The 12,766-nt window shown below is 57.7% G+C and overlaps 5 protein-coding genes across 5 annotated transcripts; 3 read left to right on the top strand and 2 right to left on the bottom strand.

Moving 5' to 3' along the window:
* Window positions 1-86: 86 nt before the first annotated feature.
* Window positions 87-1,615, bottom strand: K452DRAFT_277417 (uncharacterized protein). The gene is made up of 3 exons (XM_033539323.1): window positions 1,273-1,615; window positions 841-1,188; window positions 87-783 (listed from the first exon to the last, which is right to left on the bottom strand). Exons 1-3 carry the CDS (start codon window positions 1,567-1,569, stop codon window positions 424-426), a joined length of 1,005 nt encoding a protein of 334 aa, XP_033394036.1. The 5' UTR covers window positions 1,570-1,615; the 3' UTR covers window positions 87-423.
* A 696-nt stretch (window positions 1,616-2,311) lies between these two features.
* On the top strand, window positions 2,312-5,757 carry K452DRAFT_91876 (uncharacterized protein). The gene has a single exon (XM_033547313.1). It carries the CDS (start codon window positions 2,442-2,444, stop codon window positions 5,697-5,699), a length of 3,258 nt encoding a protein of 1,085 aa, XP_033394035.1. The 5' UTR covers window positions 2,312-2,441; the 3' UTR covers window positions 5,700-5,757.
* Window positions 5,758-6,178: 421 nt separating this feature from the next.
* K452DRAFT_328863 (uncharacterized protein) lies at window positions 6,179-8,597 on the top strand (the record flags this gene model as incomplete). The annotated part of the gene is made up of 4 exons (XM_033545013.1): window positions 6,179-6,376; window positions 6,492-6,792; window positions 6,860-7,401; window positions 7,455-8,597. 4 exons carry the CDS (start codon window positions 6,179-6,181, stop codon window positions 8,595-8,597), a joined length of 2,184 nt encoding a protein of 727 aa, XP_033394034.1.
* An 801-nt stretch (window positions 8,598-9,398) lies between these two features.
* K452DRAFT_205671 (uncharacterized protein) lies at window positions 9,399-10,214 on the bottom strand (the record flags this gene model as incomplete). The annotated part of the gene is made up of 2 exons (XM_033536104.1): window positions 9,399-9,443; window positions 9,597-10,214. Coding segments are annotated over 2 exons (663 nt in total), but the record flags the coding sequence as incomplete, so codon positions are not given.
* A 1,055-nt stretch (window positions 10,215-11,269) lies between these two features.
* K452DRAFT_301271 (uncharacterized protein) lies at window positions 11,270-12,616 on the top strand (the record flags this gene model as incomplete). The annotated part of the gene is made up of 2 exons (XM_033542426.1): window positions 11,270-11,490; window positions 11,785-12,616. 2 exons carry the CDS (start codon window positions 11,270-11,272, stop codon window positions 12,614-12,616), a joined length of 1,053 nt encoding a protein of 350 aa, XP_033394032.1.
* Between the last annotated feature and the right edge of the window lie 150 nt (window positions 12,617-12,766).

The raw sequence follows: 12,766 nt of genomic DNA, 5'->3' as shown, positions 1-12,766 counted from the left end.
GAGACAAACAACTTCTTGCACAGTTAGTCGGAAAGCCTAGCAGCATCCTCATAAGTTCGTTCTCACTTGCATGTATACAAACAGATAGGTGGATGAATTGTTTGACATTTTTTGTAGTGCTTAAAAATGCTTTGTTTGCCCAAGAGATGCCCTAATTATACCCAGAGCTCAAGTCAAAGGAATGCTTGCTACTCTTTCCTTCCTCCTCTCCTTTTCGCTGCTGCTCTCATCGCCATATGGAGCGGGGTGTACGGAAAACAAAACGTCCAAGGAAAAGAGATTTTAATGCCGCTCACAAAATTGCAATAAACGCCGCCGCGATGATTTGCTGTCATCAAGCCATGCGTCTTGCTATGGCTGTATCATCGCTTGATACCACATGCTGCTCCTCCTCATGCTAGTCCTACTAATGCTTCGAGTCATCTATTTCCTCCTGTTCTGCTGCATGCCCAGGATCTGGACCATGCGGATGAAGATGTTAATGAAGTCGAGCTCGAGGCTAATGCTCTCGTTGACGGCGTCACGCTTGATCAGACCGCGCTCGGCGAGCCGCGCGTGGTGCAGGACCTTCTGGACATCGTACAGCGTGAAGCCACCGAAGACGGCCAGACCGCCGTACAGCCAGATGTTCTCGGTCCACATGAGCGTGCGGGCGGCAGTGGCGGGGACGACCATGGGCGCGAGACCGGATAGGGCAACAATGGCAACACCGGCAAGGAGAGGGCCGCCGAGGTAGAGGTACTTCTCTTGCTTAGCAGTGGCACCGACGAAAGCGATCGAGCCCTAGAGTTGTGTTAGTGGCAGTTCTTTGTGTAGCACTGTGAAAACAAGGTCGCTTACCATCATGCCAACAGTGTAAAGACCGGCACGAGCGAGCAGAGCAGGTTGCAGGAAGAGCAGAGGAGACAGGAGAGCAGCCTGAGTGACGTTGAAAGCTCCCCACAGAGCGTACTTCTGGACGTAATTTTCGGGAGCGGTGGCCCTGGCGCCGTACATAGTACCGATAGATCCGACGAGGCCGATACCAAGGACAGCCCATGGGTTTGCGGCCATGAGGCGGTAGCTCCATCCGTTCATGTGCAGAGCACGGGCCGCAATACCAATTATACCGAGGCCAAGACCAGTGTGCATGAAGGTTTCGTTCAGGTAGCTGCGCTCGTAGGTGGGCATGCCGCCATCCTCACGGGTCTAACCAGAATGTTAGTTAACAACCAAGAAGGTCAGTGTAGGGCGAGGGGAGGGTTCCCCAGCCATGAGGGGATTGCCACTTACCTCACGGTTGAAGACAAGGTTGATAGCCAGAAGAGTACCGCCAAAGATGCCGGCTCCATAGATAAGTCTTTGTTTCAGGTCACCAGTTTGGACAGCGGGCGAGGATTGCATGTAGGTGCGACGAAAGGTGTTCCGGAAGACATTGTTCGAGTTGGCGAGCGAGGGTCGGCTTGTGAAGAAGCTGCCTGGCGCAGACTTGAGCGGAGCGTTGTGGAATGTGCGGACAGTGGAAGCAGTCTTGGGCGTCTGCTTCAGCGCAGACGCAAGCGTGAAGGGACGTCTGAGCAAGAACGCCATGATTGCGGTGGTGGCGAGGAGTGGTTTGAAGCGAGAGAGAAGAGAGAGAGAGCAGGCTGGAAGCTGCGGAGAAGAGGCGCGTAAAGGCTGATGAGCTCGGACCCGTCGGTTACGAAGTTCCTCGACATGACGTCGTGTACACGCCTCACGTGCCGGGCGCCACCTACATAGGCAGGTCTTTTAGCACTTCGAATCTTGTGGAAGTCTCCATCCTCCATCCAAGGATGACTCCTTCCGAACGTGGATAGCTAATTGGACAGTGAGCTAGGTGTAGGTAACTCAAAGCCAACCCGAATAACATCGTCGACACACCGCAAGTCGCATACAAAGAGGCAAAAAACAAACCAGTAAAAATGGCACCTAACAACCCATTCAGAGGGTCTATGGAGACCACTAGATACCGTCTACATCCAATTTCTTTGCACGACATTTCTAGATGGTTGGTGTTGGTGCATGGTGGTGGGATGACAAACTGCCCCCGCATCGTTGTGTTAAAGCCGCACAATGCGGCTTTGTGGCTTCACTATGGACCTTACAAGATTAAATACGCACCCTCGCGCGCATGTCCTTCTATCATTTATATTGATTGCTCATGTTATTGCTCATGTTAGTGGCGAGGCAGGTTGCGGCCTTGAGCTACCCAGTTACCAATCTTTAACATTCACTTTCCTATTCAGTACTAGCTCCGTATAAAGCCATCCGCACATCCATTCACACGCTTCCCCAACCTTTTCCGCGCTTCTTTATAATTGTTTCTTTCTTCTCGCCAAACACCTGTCCCCTTCAACTTTTTCCAACAACCGTTCTTCGAAGAAGCATACCTCATACATTGTCAACTTCTATAACCAACATCGAACAGATCACAGCTCACCATGGTCAAACTGCGCTCTGGAACGGGGTACACCTCTGCCTACAAAGGCAAAGGCGCGGTGCTCCCTCCTCCACCTGACAAAGAGATTCTGACCTTCGTCGATCTCGATGCGATCGAACTAGGCTTCCGTCCACAGTGGGTGCAAGACAAGGCCGCGGCTGCGAAGAAGCGCAAGGCCCGCGTCGCATCCGCTCCCGTCAAGGTCAAGGTCTTCGATGCCGCGACTTCCGACAACAGCGACTCTGATTGCGAGGCTGACGAGGAGAGCGAAACGTCTGCAACTCCCACTAAGAAGCGTAAGCTCGGTACTGACGGCGACAATCTCACCAATGTTTCCACGCAACCCGCTCACAAACGGGCCAAGCTCTCGAAGAAGCAGCTTGCCACCCTCCTCTTTGACGACGATGAGGACGACATCGCTGCCTCTAACCCTCCTCCGGCTGTCGCACCCACTCACGAACCCTTGGAGAGTGCCAACAACTCTCATGAGGACTCTACAGCTACTAACAATGCCAACATGTTCAACGACACATCTCCTACATCTCCAGAACCCGATACCGAAAACAATTCTGTCGACCACGTTACCGAGTCTCATGAACAGACTGCGGCCTCTGATATTGCTGAAGTCTCCGGCGTGGCTACTGACGCGTCCAACCCATCCATAAACACCAACACTGACGACGATGTCACGTGTAATATGACTGAGCCCTCTGAGCTGACCACTGAGGCCATGACCACTGAAGAGACCGTCGAAAACATTGTCGACGCGTCCACTACATCGTCGGAAGCTGACTCCGACGACGACTCTGTCGACCTGGTTACCGAGTCTCCTGAACAGACCGCAACCACTGATGATTCGGGCATTGCTACTGGCGCGTCCACTTCATCCCCAAACACCAACACCGATGATGGTATCACGGGAAATGCGACCGACACCCAAGAGCCAACTACTACACCCACCAACAAGGAAGAGCACAAGCGCCATGCGCCCGATGATTTGAAATCACCATCTCCTAAGCGTTTGCGTCGCCGTTTTTGCATCGACGATGACTCCGATCAGGAAGACTCCGATCGCGAAGAACCACACAAGCGGCATGCATCTGAGGATGAACTGGACTCACCACACCCTAAGCGTCGGTTCATAGAGACTGATACTGAAGAAGATGTCGCCGAAGAGACGACCACTGGAGAGTCACGAAAGCGCCATGCATCTGATGATGATCTAAACTCATCGTCCCCCAAGCGTGCTCGCCCCGAAGAACAGCGCAAGCGTCATGCGCTCGATGACTTGGACTCACCATCTCCCAAGCGTTCTCGCATCGACGAAGGCCTCGGTCATGGTGGCTCCGACGAGGATAGCTCTAACCACGATGGCTCTGGTCACGGAGATTCCGATCATGGGAACTCCGATCACAAAGGCTCCGAGGAGGCTGTCGGCGGAGAGACAGCCACTGAAAAGACTGCTGGCGTAAATGAAGGCAAGCGCCACGGGTCCAATGATCTAGACACACCATCGAGCAAACGCCCTCACATCGACATAGAATTCGACTCGGATGGCAGCAATGCGGAATGGTATACTCCTTCTAGCCCACCATATTCAGATACCGGGGCTGATGATGGCCCATTTGGTATGTTTGGAGGATGGATGACTGTTAATAGTCTACGACATGCCGAGGACCCGAACGATATCGCCGATGGAAAATTTCCTCCTTTTAGCCCGTTACAGTCACATGCCGAGGATGATGATGGCGCGGATAATTTGATGGACGGACCAACTGTTCTGTCTGAAGACGAAGATGCGCACTCCGTGAAGGCTGGAGAGGACGCAGACTCCGCCCAGCTTACAGTCGAGCACAAAAATGTTGAAGGCAACCAACAGTCCGCTAAAGCTGGTAAGGGACCGGAACCAAAGCAAGACGAGATCGATGAAGACAAGCATGAGGAGGATGAAGCTTGGAAGCTCATGTTCGCAGCCATGAATCCAGAGGGCCACCATGCGAGGGGTGTTAAGCCTGAGGATTTGCCTGAAGATGAACGCGAGATAGAGGACGCCTGGACTAACATGTTCTCTGCCTTGGGCCACCTTAAAAACGAAGAGAAGAAGCTGAAGCTTGAGGAAGAAGCGCGCAAGTTTGAGGAGCGGCTTCAGCGTGGACAGGAATATGAGCAGGAAGAGATTGAGCTGGCGAAGGAGAAACGCAGGCGAGAGAGGGCAGAAGAACGCGCTGCTCTGCGCCAAATAGACCCACAACTCCGGAAGAGGGTCGAAAGGATCAACAAGACGGTTCTGAAGAACGGCTTTCCCCACAACAGGTCTGTTGGTCGCGGATGGGCTTTCCAGGTCGCACGCGATGCCGGCGTCGATATGCCCGACGAGTATCCCGCCTACGATCCTTTCGCGAGTGACAAGGAGAATGACGTAAACTGGTCTCGCAAGAAGATGAAGAAGATCCGCGCCATGATCGCAGAGGAGATGAAGATGGACCCTAAGGACGTTCAGTTGCCAGTTGACAAAGAGTCCATTGACCTGATCGCCTTAGAGGCCCGCTCAGTAGCCCGCAACGCCCGCGCCCGGCGCCGCCGGAAGCTGATGAAGGACCTCAAAGACAGCGCGCGGAAGGGCATCGGCAGGATCACGGTCGAAGAGGCGCTTGAGCTCGACGCCACGTCGCGCGAGGCCTGGTTCCGCGCCGACACGATCACACTAAAGAAGCTGCAGCGTCTGAACCAGGCATTCTCCGACGTCTTGATTCATATCTTGCGCGAGAAGCAGGGCTGGACGCGTGGCATCCCCTGGGAAGCGCGCGTCGCGACCATCGCGATAGAGGAGTGGACGAACACCAAGCCGTGCTTCAGCGAGCACAATCAGTTCAAAGGCCACCCCGGCATCGTGTCCCATCGGTACAAGCGCGGCTCCACGTTGATCGTTTACGACGCAATTCCACCCGAGACGCTGTTCCATGCCCTCGTGGCAACGGCTAAGAAGGCCTGGCTTCGCGGCTCGCGGTTCAGAGATATTATCAGCGATTACACGAAGAAGGCTTGGGGAGGCCAGGGCCAGGAGGTGCCGCATGAGATACCGGAGGGCGTGATCGAGTTCGTTGAGAACTATGCGCGCATTGTTGTAAACTGGGCGTTGAGAAAGGAGGGTAAGTTGCGGGAGGGCCTGCCCGAGGAATCCTGGGAGCAGTCGAGGGCTGGTGAGACTGTAAGTTTGACTGTTTCTTTTCCGTTCGACGGGATGACATTTCTTCACTGACTGTTTGATGTAGGAGCTTCGATATTGAAAGACCCCGTACCGTAGCTCCGGAGACTGAGAATTAGCAGAGGAGTGGTGGGCGTGTTGGGAGGTAGATTGAGGGAGATGGAGGTAAATCAGAAACGGCTACTCCTATATATATTGTATTTGATAGCGGCTGGGACTGTTGAAAGCTTTTGGAAGCAACTGGAGACCAAAGTTCTTTTACTTTCTGGAGCCTTCCCGTCAGACAAAGATGTTGGGCAATTCACTTTAAAAAAATAACGCACTTCCAATGATGGAGTTACTCGTTGGGGTGGTACCAAAGCTCCGAAGCCCCGAAGCCCCGAAACCCCGAAGACCCGAAGCCAAGAAATCTTATCAGATGGGGAATCCCGCGGCGGCCTTCCCTTCGGGGCGGTCCTCCAGTGGCCTCCGCCTTTTAGCTCTCCACATTTTTCCCTCTCGACTCTTGTTTCCTATCACCCTGCTCCGCAATCATGGTGGGCGCCGGTCCTCCCCCACTGGATGACTTCAACACGAACGGCAGTACGCGCCCCAAGAAGGTCGCGTACTTTTACGACTCGGATGTGGGCAACTATGCCTATACCGCCGGGCATCCCATGAAGCCCCACCGCATACGGATGGCCCATAGTCTAATCATGAACTATGGCCTGTACAAGAAGTTGGAGATATATGTAAGGTTCCTGCCTCACTCAGGCAGCTCGCAGCGCGTCAACTTCAGTGCGCGACCCGCGCCGAGGCCGAAAGCTAGTCGCGCTTTCGAGGAATTGCCACTGATTTGTTGTCTAGAGAGCAAAACCTGCCTCCAAGTTCGAGATGACCCAGTTCCACACGGACGAGTACGTCGATTTCTTGCAGAAAGTGACACCGGACAACATCGACAACTACGCCAAGGAACAGAGCAAGTTCAACGTCGCGGACGACTGCCCTGTCTTTGACGGTCTCTTCGAGTACTGCGGTATCAGCGCGGGCGGAAGTATGGAGGGTGCGGCACGTCTCAATAGGGGCAAGTGCGACGTCGCGGTCAACTGGGCCGGCGGTCTGCACCACGCCAAGAAGAGTGAAGCCAGCGGCTTCTGTTATGTGAATGGTATGAGCTGTGAACGCGTCTCCTCAAGCCTCCAGAACCCCTATCACGCTAACGCGCGCTTTCATAGACATTGTTCTTGGCATCATTGAGCTCCTACGCTTCAAGCAGCGCGTCCTCTACATTGACATTGACGTACACCACGGCGATGGTGTAGAAGAGGCTTTCTACACGACCGACCGCGTCATGACTGTATCCTTCCACAAGTACGGCGAATACTTCCCCGGCACCGGCGAGCTGCGCGACATTGGTGTCGCCAATGGCAAATACTACGCCGTGAACTTCCCTCTGCGGGACGGCATTACCGACGAGACATACAAGGGTATTTTCGAGCCCGTCATTAAGGCCGTCATGGACTGGTACAGGCCAGAGGCTGTTGTGCTGCAGTGCGGAGGTGACAGCTTGTCGGGCGACAGGTTGGGCGCCTTCAATCTCAGTATGAGGGGTCACGCGAACTGCGTCAAGTACGTCAAGGGCTTCAATCTGCCAGTCCTGGTGCTGGGAGGCGGTGGATATACTATGCGCAATGTTGCACGGACATGGGCGTTCGAGACGGGTCTGCTTGTCGACCAGGAGCTGGGAGCCGACATACCATTCAATGATTATTACGAGGCAAGAAACTCCCAATTGCGATTGCTCAACTTAAACACTGACATTGTTCACAGTACTTTGCCCCGGACTATCAACTGGACGTCCGTCCCTCGAACATGGACAATGCAAACTCCCCTGAATACTTGGAGAAGATCCGCGCGCAAGTGGTTGAGAACCTCAAGCGCACGGCATTTGCACCCTCGGTCCAAATGACCGATGTTCCTCGCTCGCCCATGATGCCAGGAATGGACGAAGAAGCCGAAGACGAGATGAACGACCTCGACGAGGACGAAAACCCGGACGTCAGATACACGCAGCACCGATGGGACAAGCGCGTGGAGAAGGACGGCGAGCTCAGCGAAAGCGAAGACGAGGCCGAGAACGAGAGGCAAGGCGTGCGCAAGCAGCCGGGCCGGAGAAAGCGCATGAACATAACGGACTTCCCGAACCCGAACGCCGACCTGGACGAGGACAGCGCAATGGGCACGCCGCAGCAGAGGCCCGGCAGCGCGAACGGCACCGGCCCCAGCAGCCTCAACGGCACCATCAGCGCCGAGGAGTCCAAGAAGACGTCGAGAGGCGGCAGCCCAGCAGCGGCAGCCGCAGACGACAGCAAGCCAGCGTCGAAGGCGGCCTCGCCCGCTCCCGTGCCCGCAACCACCGCCGACCAAGACGGCGACGTCGACATGGACGGTGGCGCGGCAGGCGGCGCCCCCCCCAACGCGCCCAACATGACAGGGGAAGCCCAAGCAGCCGCGACGCGAGAAGCGCTAGCCGCCGACGCGCTGACGCCCCCGGCCTCGCCCCCTGCGACCGACCCCGCCGCGCCGACCACAGCGACCGAAGCCGCGGCCGCGGAGCCCGACGCGCCTGCTGCGGCGACGGCGGCTGATGCTGCTTCTGCTGCTGCAGCTGCGCCCTCGGCGCCGGTGGGCGCAGCGCCCCCTTCGCTGCCCGGCGTGATGGCGACGGCGGACTCGTCGGCTTCGGCCAGGGACCTCGAGATGGGTGAGGCGGCGGGCGCGGGGCCCGAGCCGGGCCTGCTGAAGGAGGAGGGCCTGCGCGAGCGGCAGGAGGAGGACGTCAAGGGCGAGGTTGGGGCCGAGTTGGCGCGGGTGGCGGATCGGGCGGCCGAGGAGCGGGAGCGGGGGAAGGCTGCGAATGGGGGTGGGGATGGGGATGACGATGACGACGAGGACAGCAAGGTCGCTTTGTGAGGAGCCAGCCGTCGTTGACGCTGGCGTTGGAGTTGGGGGTGGGTTCGACGTGCTGAGACAGGCGATCGAGCGAGTAGGGTCGGCAACTGCCTATGTGGTGGCGCGGTGTGGTGTGGAGCATTGCTTTCTCGGGCTTACAACAACTCTTTTTTTTTCCTTTATTTTCTCCTGCTTTTTGCTTAGGTACGATACCACGCTGGCGTTATACGGGCAAACAGGCGGGCGGGCGGGCGGCGGAGCGCGAAAACCCCTTAGGGCCTCTACTAGGTACTCGACGAGTATAAAATACATTTTTCTGCTCTGATATGTTCTGCTCTGTTCAAAGGGGGCGTGAGAGTGGAGAGTGGCATGTAGGTGGTCATTGGAGTGTATGTATGTATACATGTACAGTGTACTGCAGGACTGTGTTTGTTGTTTGTGAATCAATTGCTGCGTTAGTCTATCTATGCATGTAAACATCCTATCTGAATCCGCCGTAGGAGTAGGCAGCGGTCTCCGCGCCAGCATCCGTAATCCGTAATGGTGGCGTTTATGTTCGTTTCCTCTTCTTATTCTTCTTCTTCTCTGGATAGGTTAAGGACAAGGCAGTTCCTCTTAAAGCAGCAAGAGCCCACGCCCCCCCCCCCGTCCCATCTCACGCCTCAGCCTCACGCCTCAGCCTCACGCCTCGGTCTCACGCCTCCGCCTCACGATGCTTCGGCCTCACGCCGCGCGTGCACGCTGCCCGCCGCCGCGCAAGAGGCGCAGGCGCGCCAGCTTCGCCTCGACCTCGCGCAGCTTGTCTGCGACCTCGTCGTCTGTCCAGCCCCGCTCGGGGCCCCACTCGACGCGGACTTTTTTCTTGTGCTCGGGTGCTCCGTCTGCCCTGCTCGCGGCATACTCTCTTTCCTCTCCTCCCAACTCCGTCGCCGTCCCTCCCTCCCCAACTGTCCCGCCCTCCCCAACCTCCCCAACCGCCCTAACCGCCCCTCCTGCCCCTCCCCCACCAAACCCCCGCACCACGCCCACCAGCTCCCGCAGCAGCGGCGAGTCCCGCCCAATGCCAGGAAACGCATCAAAGCGCACCCTCTCGACAGCAGGGGCGAGCAGCAAGACGCAGCTCAGGAGATCGGCGCACGAGCGCGAGAAATAGCCGTCGTCGCCCTTGCGTCTGAAGCCCGCAAACGTGTCGTCAGACGCAGGGTCGCACTCGACAAACACGCACAGGGTGCGCATGCTCTCCAGCTCGGCGAGGCCGAGCCTATGGCGGCCGCGCTCCTCCGACGCAGGCGACACGGCCCAGCTTTTCGGAAGCCCGGTCCAGCCCGGCCCGAGGCGCAGCTCGAGCGTCGCGAGGGCGTGGCGGTAGCGCGGGGGGAGGCGGGCGAGCAGCGGCCGCGGGGAGTGGAAGAAGCGCCCGTGCAGCGGGAGCAGGCGGAAGGTGTTTGTGGCGTAGAAGACGCGGGAGGCTTCGGCGTGCGTGCGGTGCGAGGTGAGGAAGAGGGAGAGGCGGGGGGAGAGGAGCCGGTGGTTCGCGGGGTCCAGGTCGATCGTGTGTGAGAAGGTTAGGTGGTGCTCGTATATTCGCAGGCGGATCTCGGCGGGGAGGTCGAAGAAGCGGAAGGGTTGCGTTGGGGTTGTGGGTTTCGTGGTGGGTGGTGCGGGGGGGAGGGCGGTGCTGGCCGCTGATTCCTCCCCTTCCTTTGCCTTCTTGTCCCCTTCCTTTGCCTTCTTGTCCCCTTCCTTTTCTTCTTCTTCTTCTCCCTTCTTCGTGTCTTCTGGCTCCTGCGCGGGGATGTGTACGGTGGAGGCGGGGGTCGGGGCGGTGGCGACAGTGGTGGTCGCCGTCGTCGTAGTCGTCATCGTGGATGCCATCGTAGTTGGCGGCGTTGTCGGCGTGGATGACGGCAGGGGCGGTGCAGTGACAGCAGTGGTAGGTAGTGGTGATAGGAATGAATGCTAGTAGGTCAAGGGCGAGGTCCTCGCGCGGTCGGAGCCGGCGAGGGGATTCACGCAGCCATTGTGACGGTAGTCGATCAGGGTATGTGTGTATGTGTGATGTTAGGTCGAGCAAGAGACAGTCGAGAAAGATAGATAGATTGATTGATGTAGGTAGGTAGGTTGCTACAAAGTGAGGAAGTGGATTGGTGAGCGCCGGGTGGCAAGTCAGAAATGTGCCGTTTCAACGGGAGTCAGCAGCTCAAGGATCCCGCGCCCGAAGGTGGGGAATTCTAGCCGTGCTTCTTGGAAACGGGTGGGATCTGTTCTCCCCAGCTAATACAACGCCAGAGCTCATGCTTAGTCGCAGCAAGTCAATGCCGGTCGGAAGCGAGCAGGGCGTCAAATTTTCTGGGTTGGTTCAACTTTCATGAGGAGAAAAGAAAATCGAGAAGAGCGGAAGCGAAGGAAGAAAAGAGAGCCCGCAGTTTGCCGACTTAGTCAGCGCCTTGGCATTTGGGTGCTGCTGCTGTCGGCGTTTGACTGCTGGTCTCAAGTTCAAACGCCGACGCAAGACGCGCCTTCGGAGAGACTTGCCAACGCGGGGTTGGGCATGGGGAAGCCATATCCCGTGCCTGCCATGGCTATAATATGAACGCCTGCATTCGCCGTGCTGTGCTGTCTCTCCTCTCTGCCCTCGCTTTCCCCGCTTCTCTACCCCCCATACAGAGCCATACAAACCCACCACCACCACCATGGGCAAGCCAATCCTGCTCCACCTCGGCGACGACATCAAGTGGAACCACGGCCTGTACAAGCAGCTGCAAGACAAGTTCGAGGTCCGCCGCAGCTACAGCATGGGGCGCGACGAGTTCAAGCGCGCGCTCAAGAGCCACCAATTCGGCGACTTTGTCGCCATGTACCGTCCCTTCTGGAACACGGGCGGCGAGATGGGCAACTGGGACGACGAGCTCATGTGAGTGGTTTTTTTGATTCCCTTCCTTCTCGGCATCCTGGTCCCTAGCTGGCATGAGGAGCGAGCTTCGTCTGCCGCCTGCTCGTTCCCCGTTCCCTGCTTGCTTGCTTGCTTGCTTGCTTGCTTGATTGCATTGCATGCATATAGACATACACGATCGTCCTCCTGCACTGCCTCGGGACCGGGTCTCCGCGCCCATTGGAGGCCCGCAGCACCCATCCCTCCCTCTCCCCGCGCCTAGCCACCGCCCACCTCCCCCAACAAGCTTCCCACTAACCCCCCTCCCTCCCCTAGCGCGCTCCTCCCCCCCAGCTGCCAGATCTTCACCAGCGCCGGCGCCGGCTTCGACTGGGTGAACACGCGCGCGCTCGCGCACCGCGGGATAACCTACTGCAACGCCGCGGCGGCGTGCACCGAGTCCGTCGCCGACGCCGCCATCTGGCTGCTGCTATCGACGTTCCGCCGCTTCACGTGGAGCGCGCTGGCCGCGCGCAGCTGCGACGCGGCGCGCTTCAGTGACGCGAACCGCAACATTGCGGCCGTGACGCGCAACCCCGCTGGCCATGTGCTGGGTGTTATTGGCTTGGGCAGGATCGGGCAGCGCGTGGCGCAGAAGGCGGCGCAGAGCTTCGGCATGCGCGTCGTCTATAACGACGTCAGGCGCCTGCCGCGCGAGGTCGAGGACGCGGTGGGCGGCGCCGGCAGCGCGACCTTCTACGCCGACTTGCACGCGATGCTGGGGGTTGCGGACGCGGTTGTCGTCGCTACCCCCTTTGGCGGGGAGAAAGTGGTCGACGCGACGCATTTCCGGGCGATGAAGAAGGGGGCGCGCCTGATTAACGTTGCGCGCGGCAAGCTTGTGGATGAGGCTGCGTTGGTGGAGGCGCTGGAGTCGGGCCATCTGGAGGCCGCGGGGTTGGATGTCCACTATGATGAGCCGAACGTCAATCCCAGGCTCGCGGCTATGGAGAATGTTGAGTTGCTGAGCCATACTGCTGGCGCGAGCATCGATAGCCATGTCGGGTTTGAGCGGTTGGGCATGGAGAATGTGCTTAGTTTCTTTGAGACGGGGAAGGCGTTGACGCCTGTGAACCTGCAGTGGATTGATCAGAAGGCGAAGTTGTAGGTGGGGATGTGTATGGTTAAGTTAGGAATGGGTTTAGGGTTTGCTATGCTTGTTGGATTTACTGAAGACGAAGACCGAGATGGCTGGTGGCGCTTGAGGTGCAAAGCCTGTTGATACGATACCATTTAGGCAAGCAGTCGAAGAAGGAAA

This window comes from Aplosporella prunicola (assembly GCF_010093885.1).
Source record: "Aplosporella prunicola CBS 121167 unplaced genomic scaffold K452scaffold_24, whole genome shotgun sequence".
Taxonomy (NCBI): Eukaryota; Fungi; Ascomycota; class Dothideomycetes; order Botryosphaeriales; family Aplosporellaceae; genus Aplosporella; species Aplosporella prunicola.
This window is presented reverse-complemented; position numbering and strand designations above follow the sequence as displayed.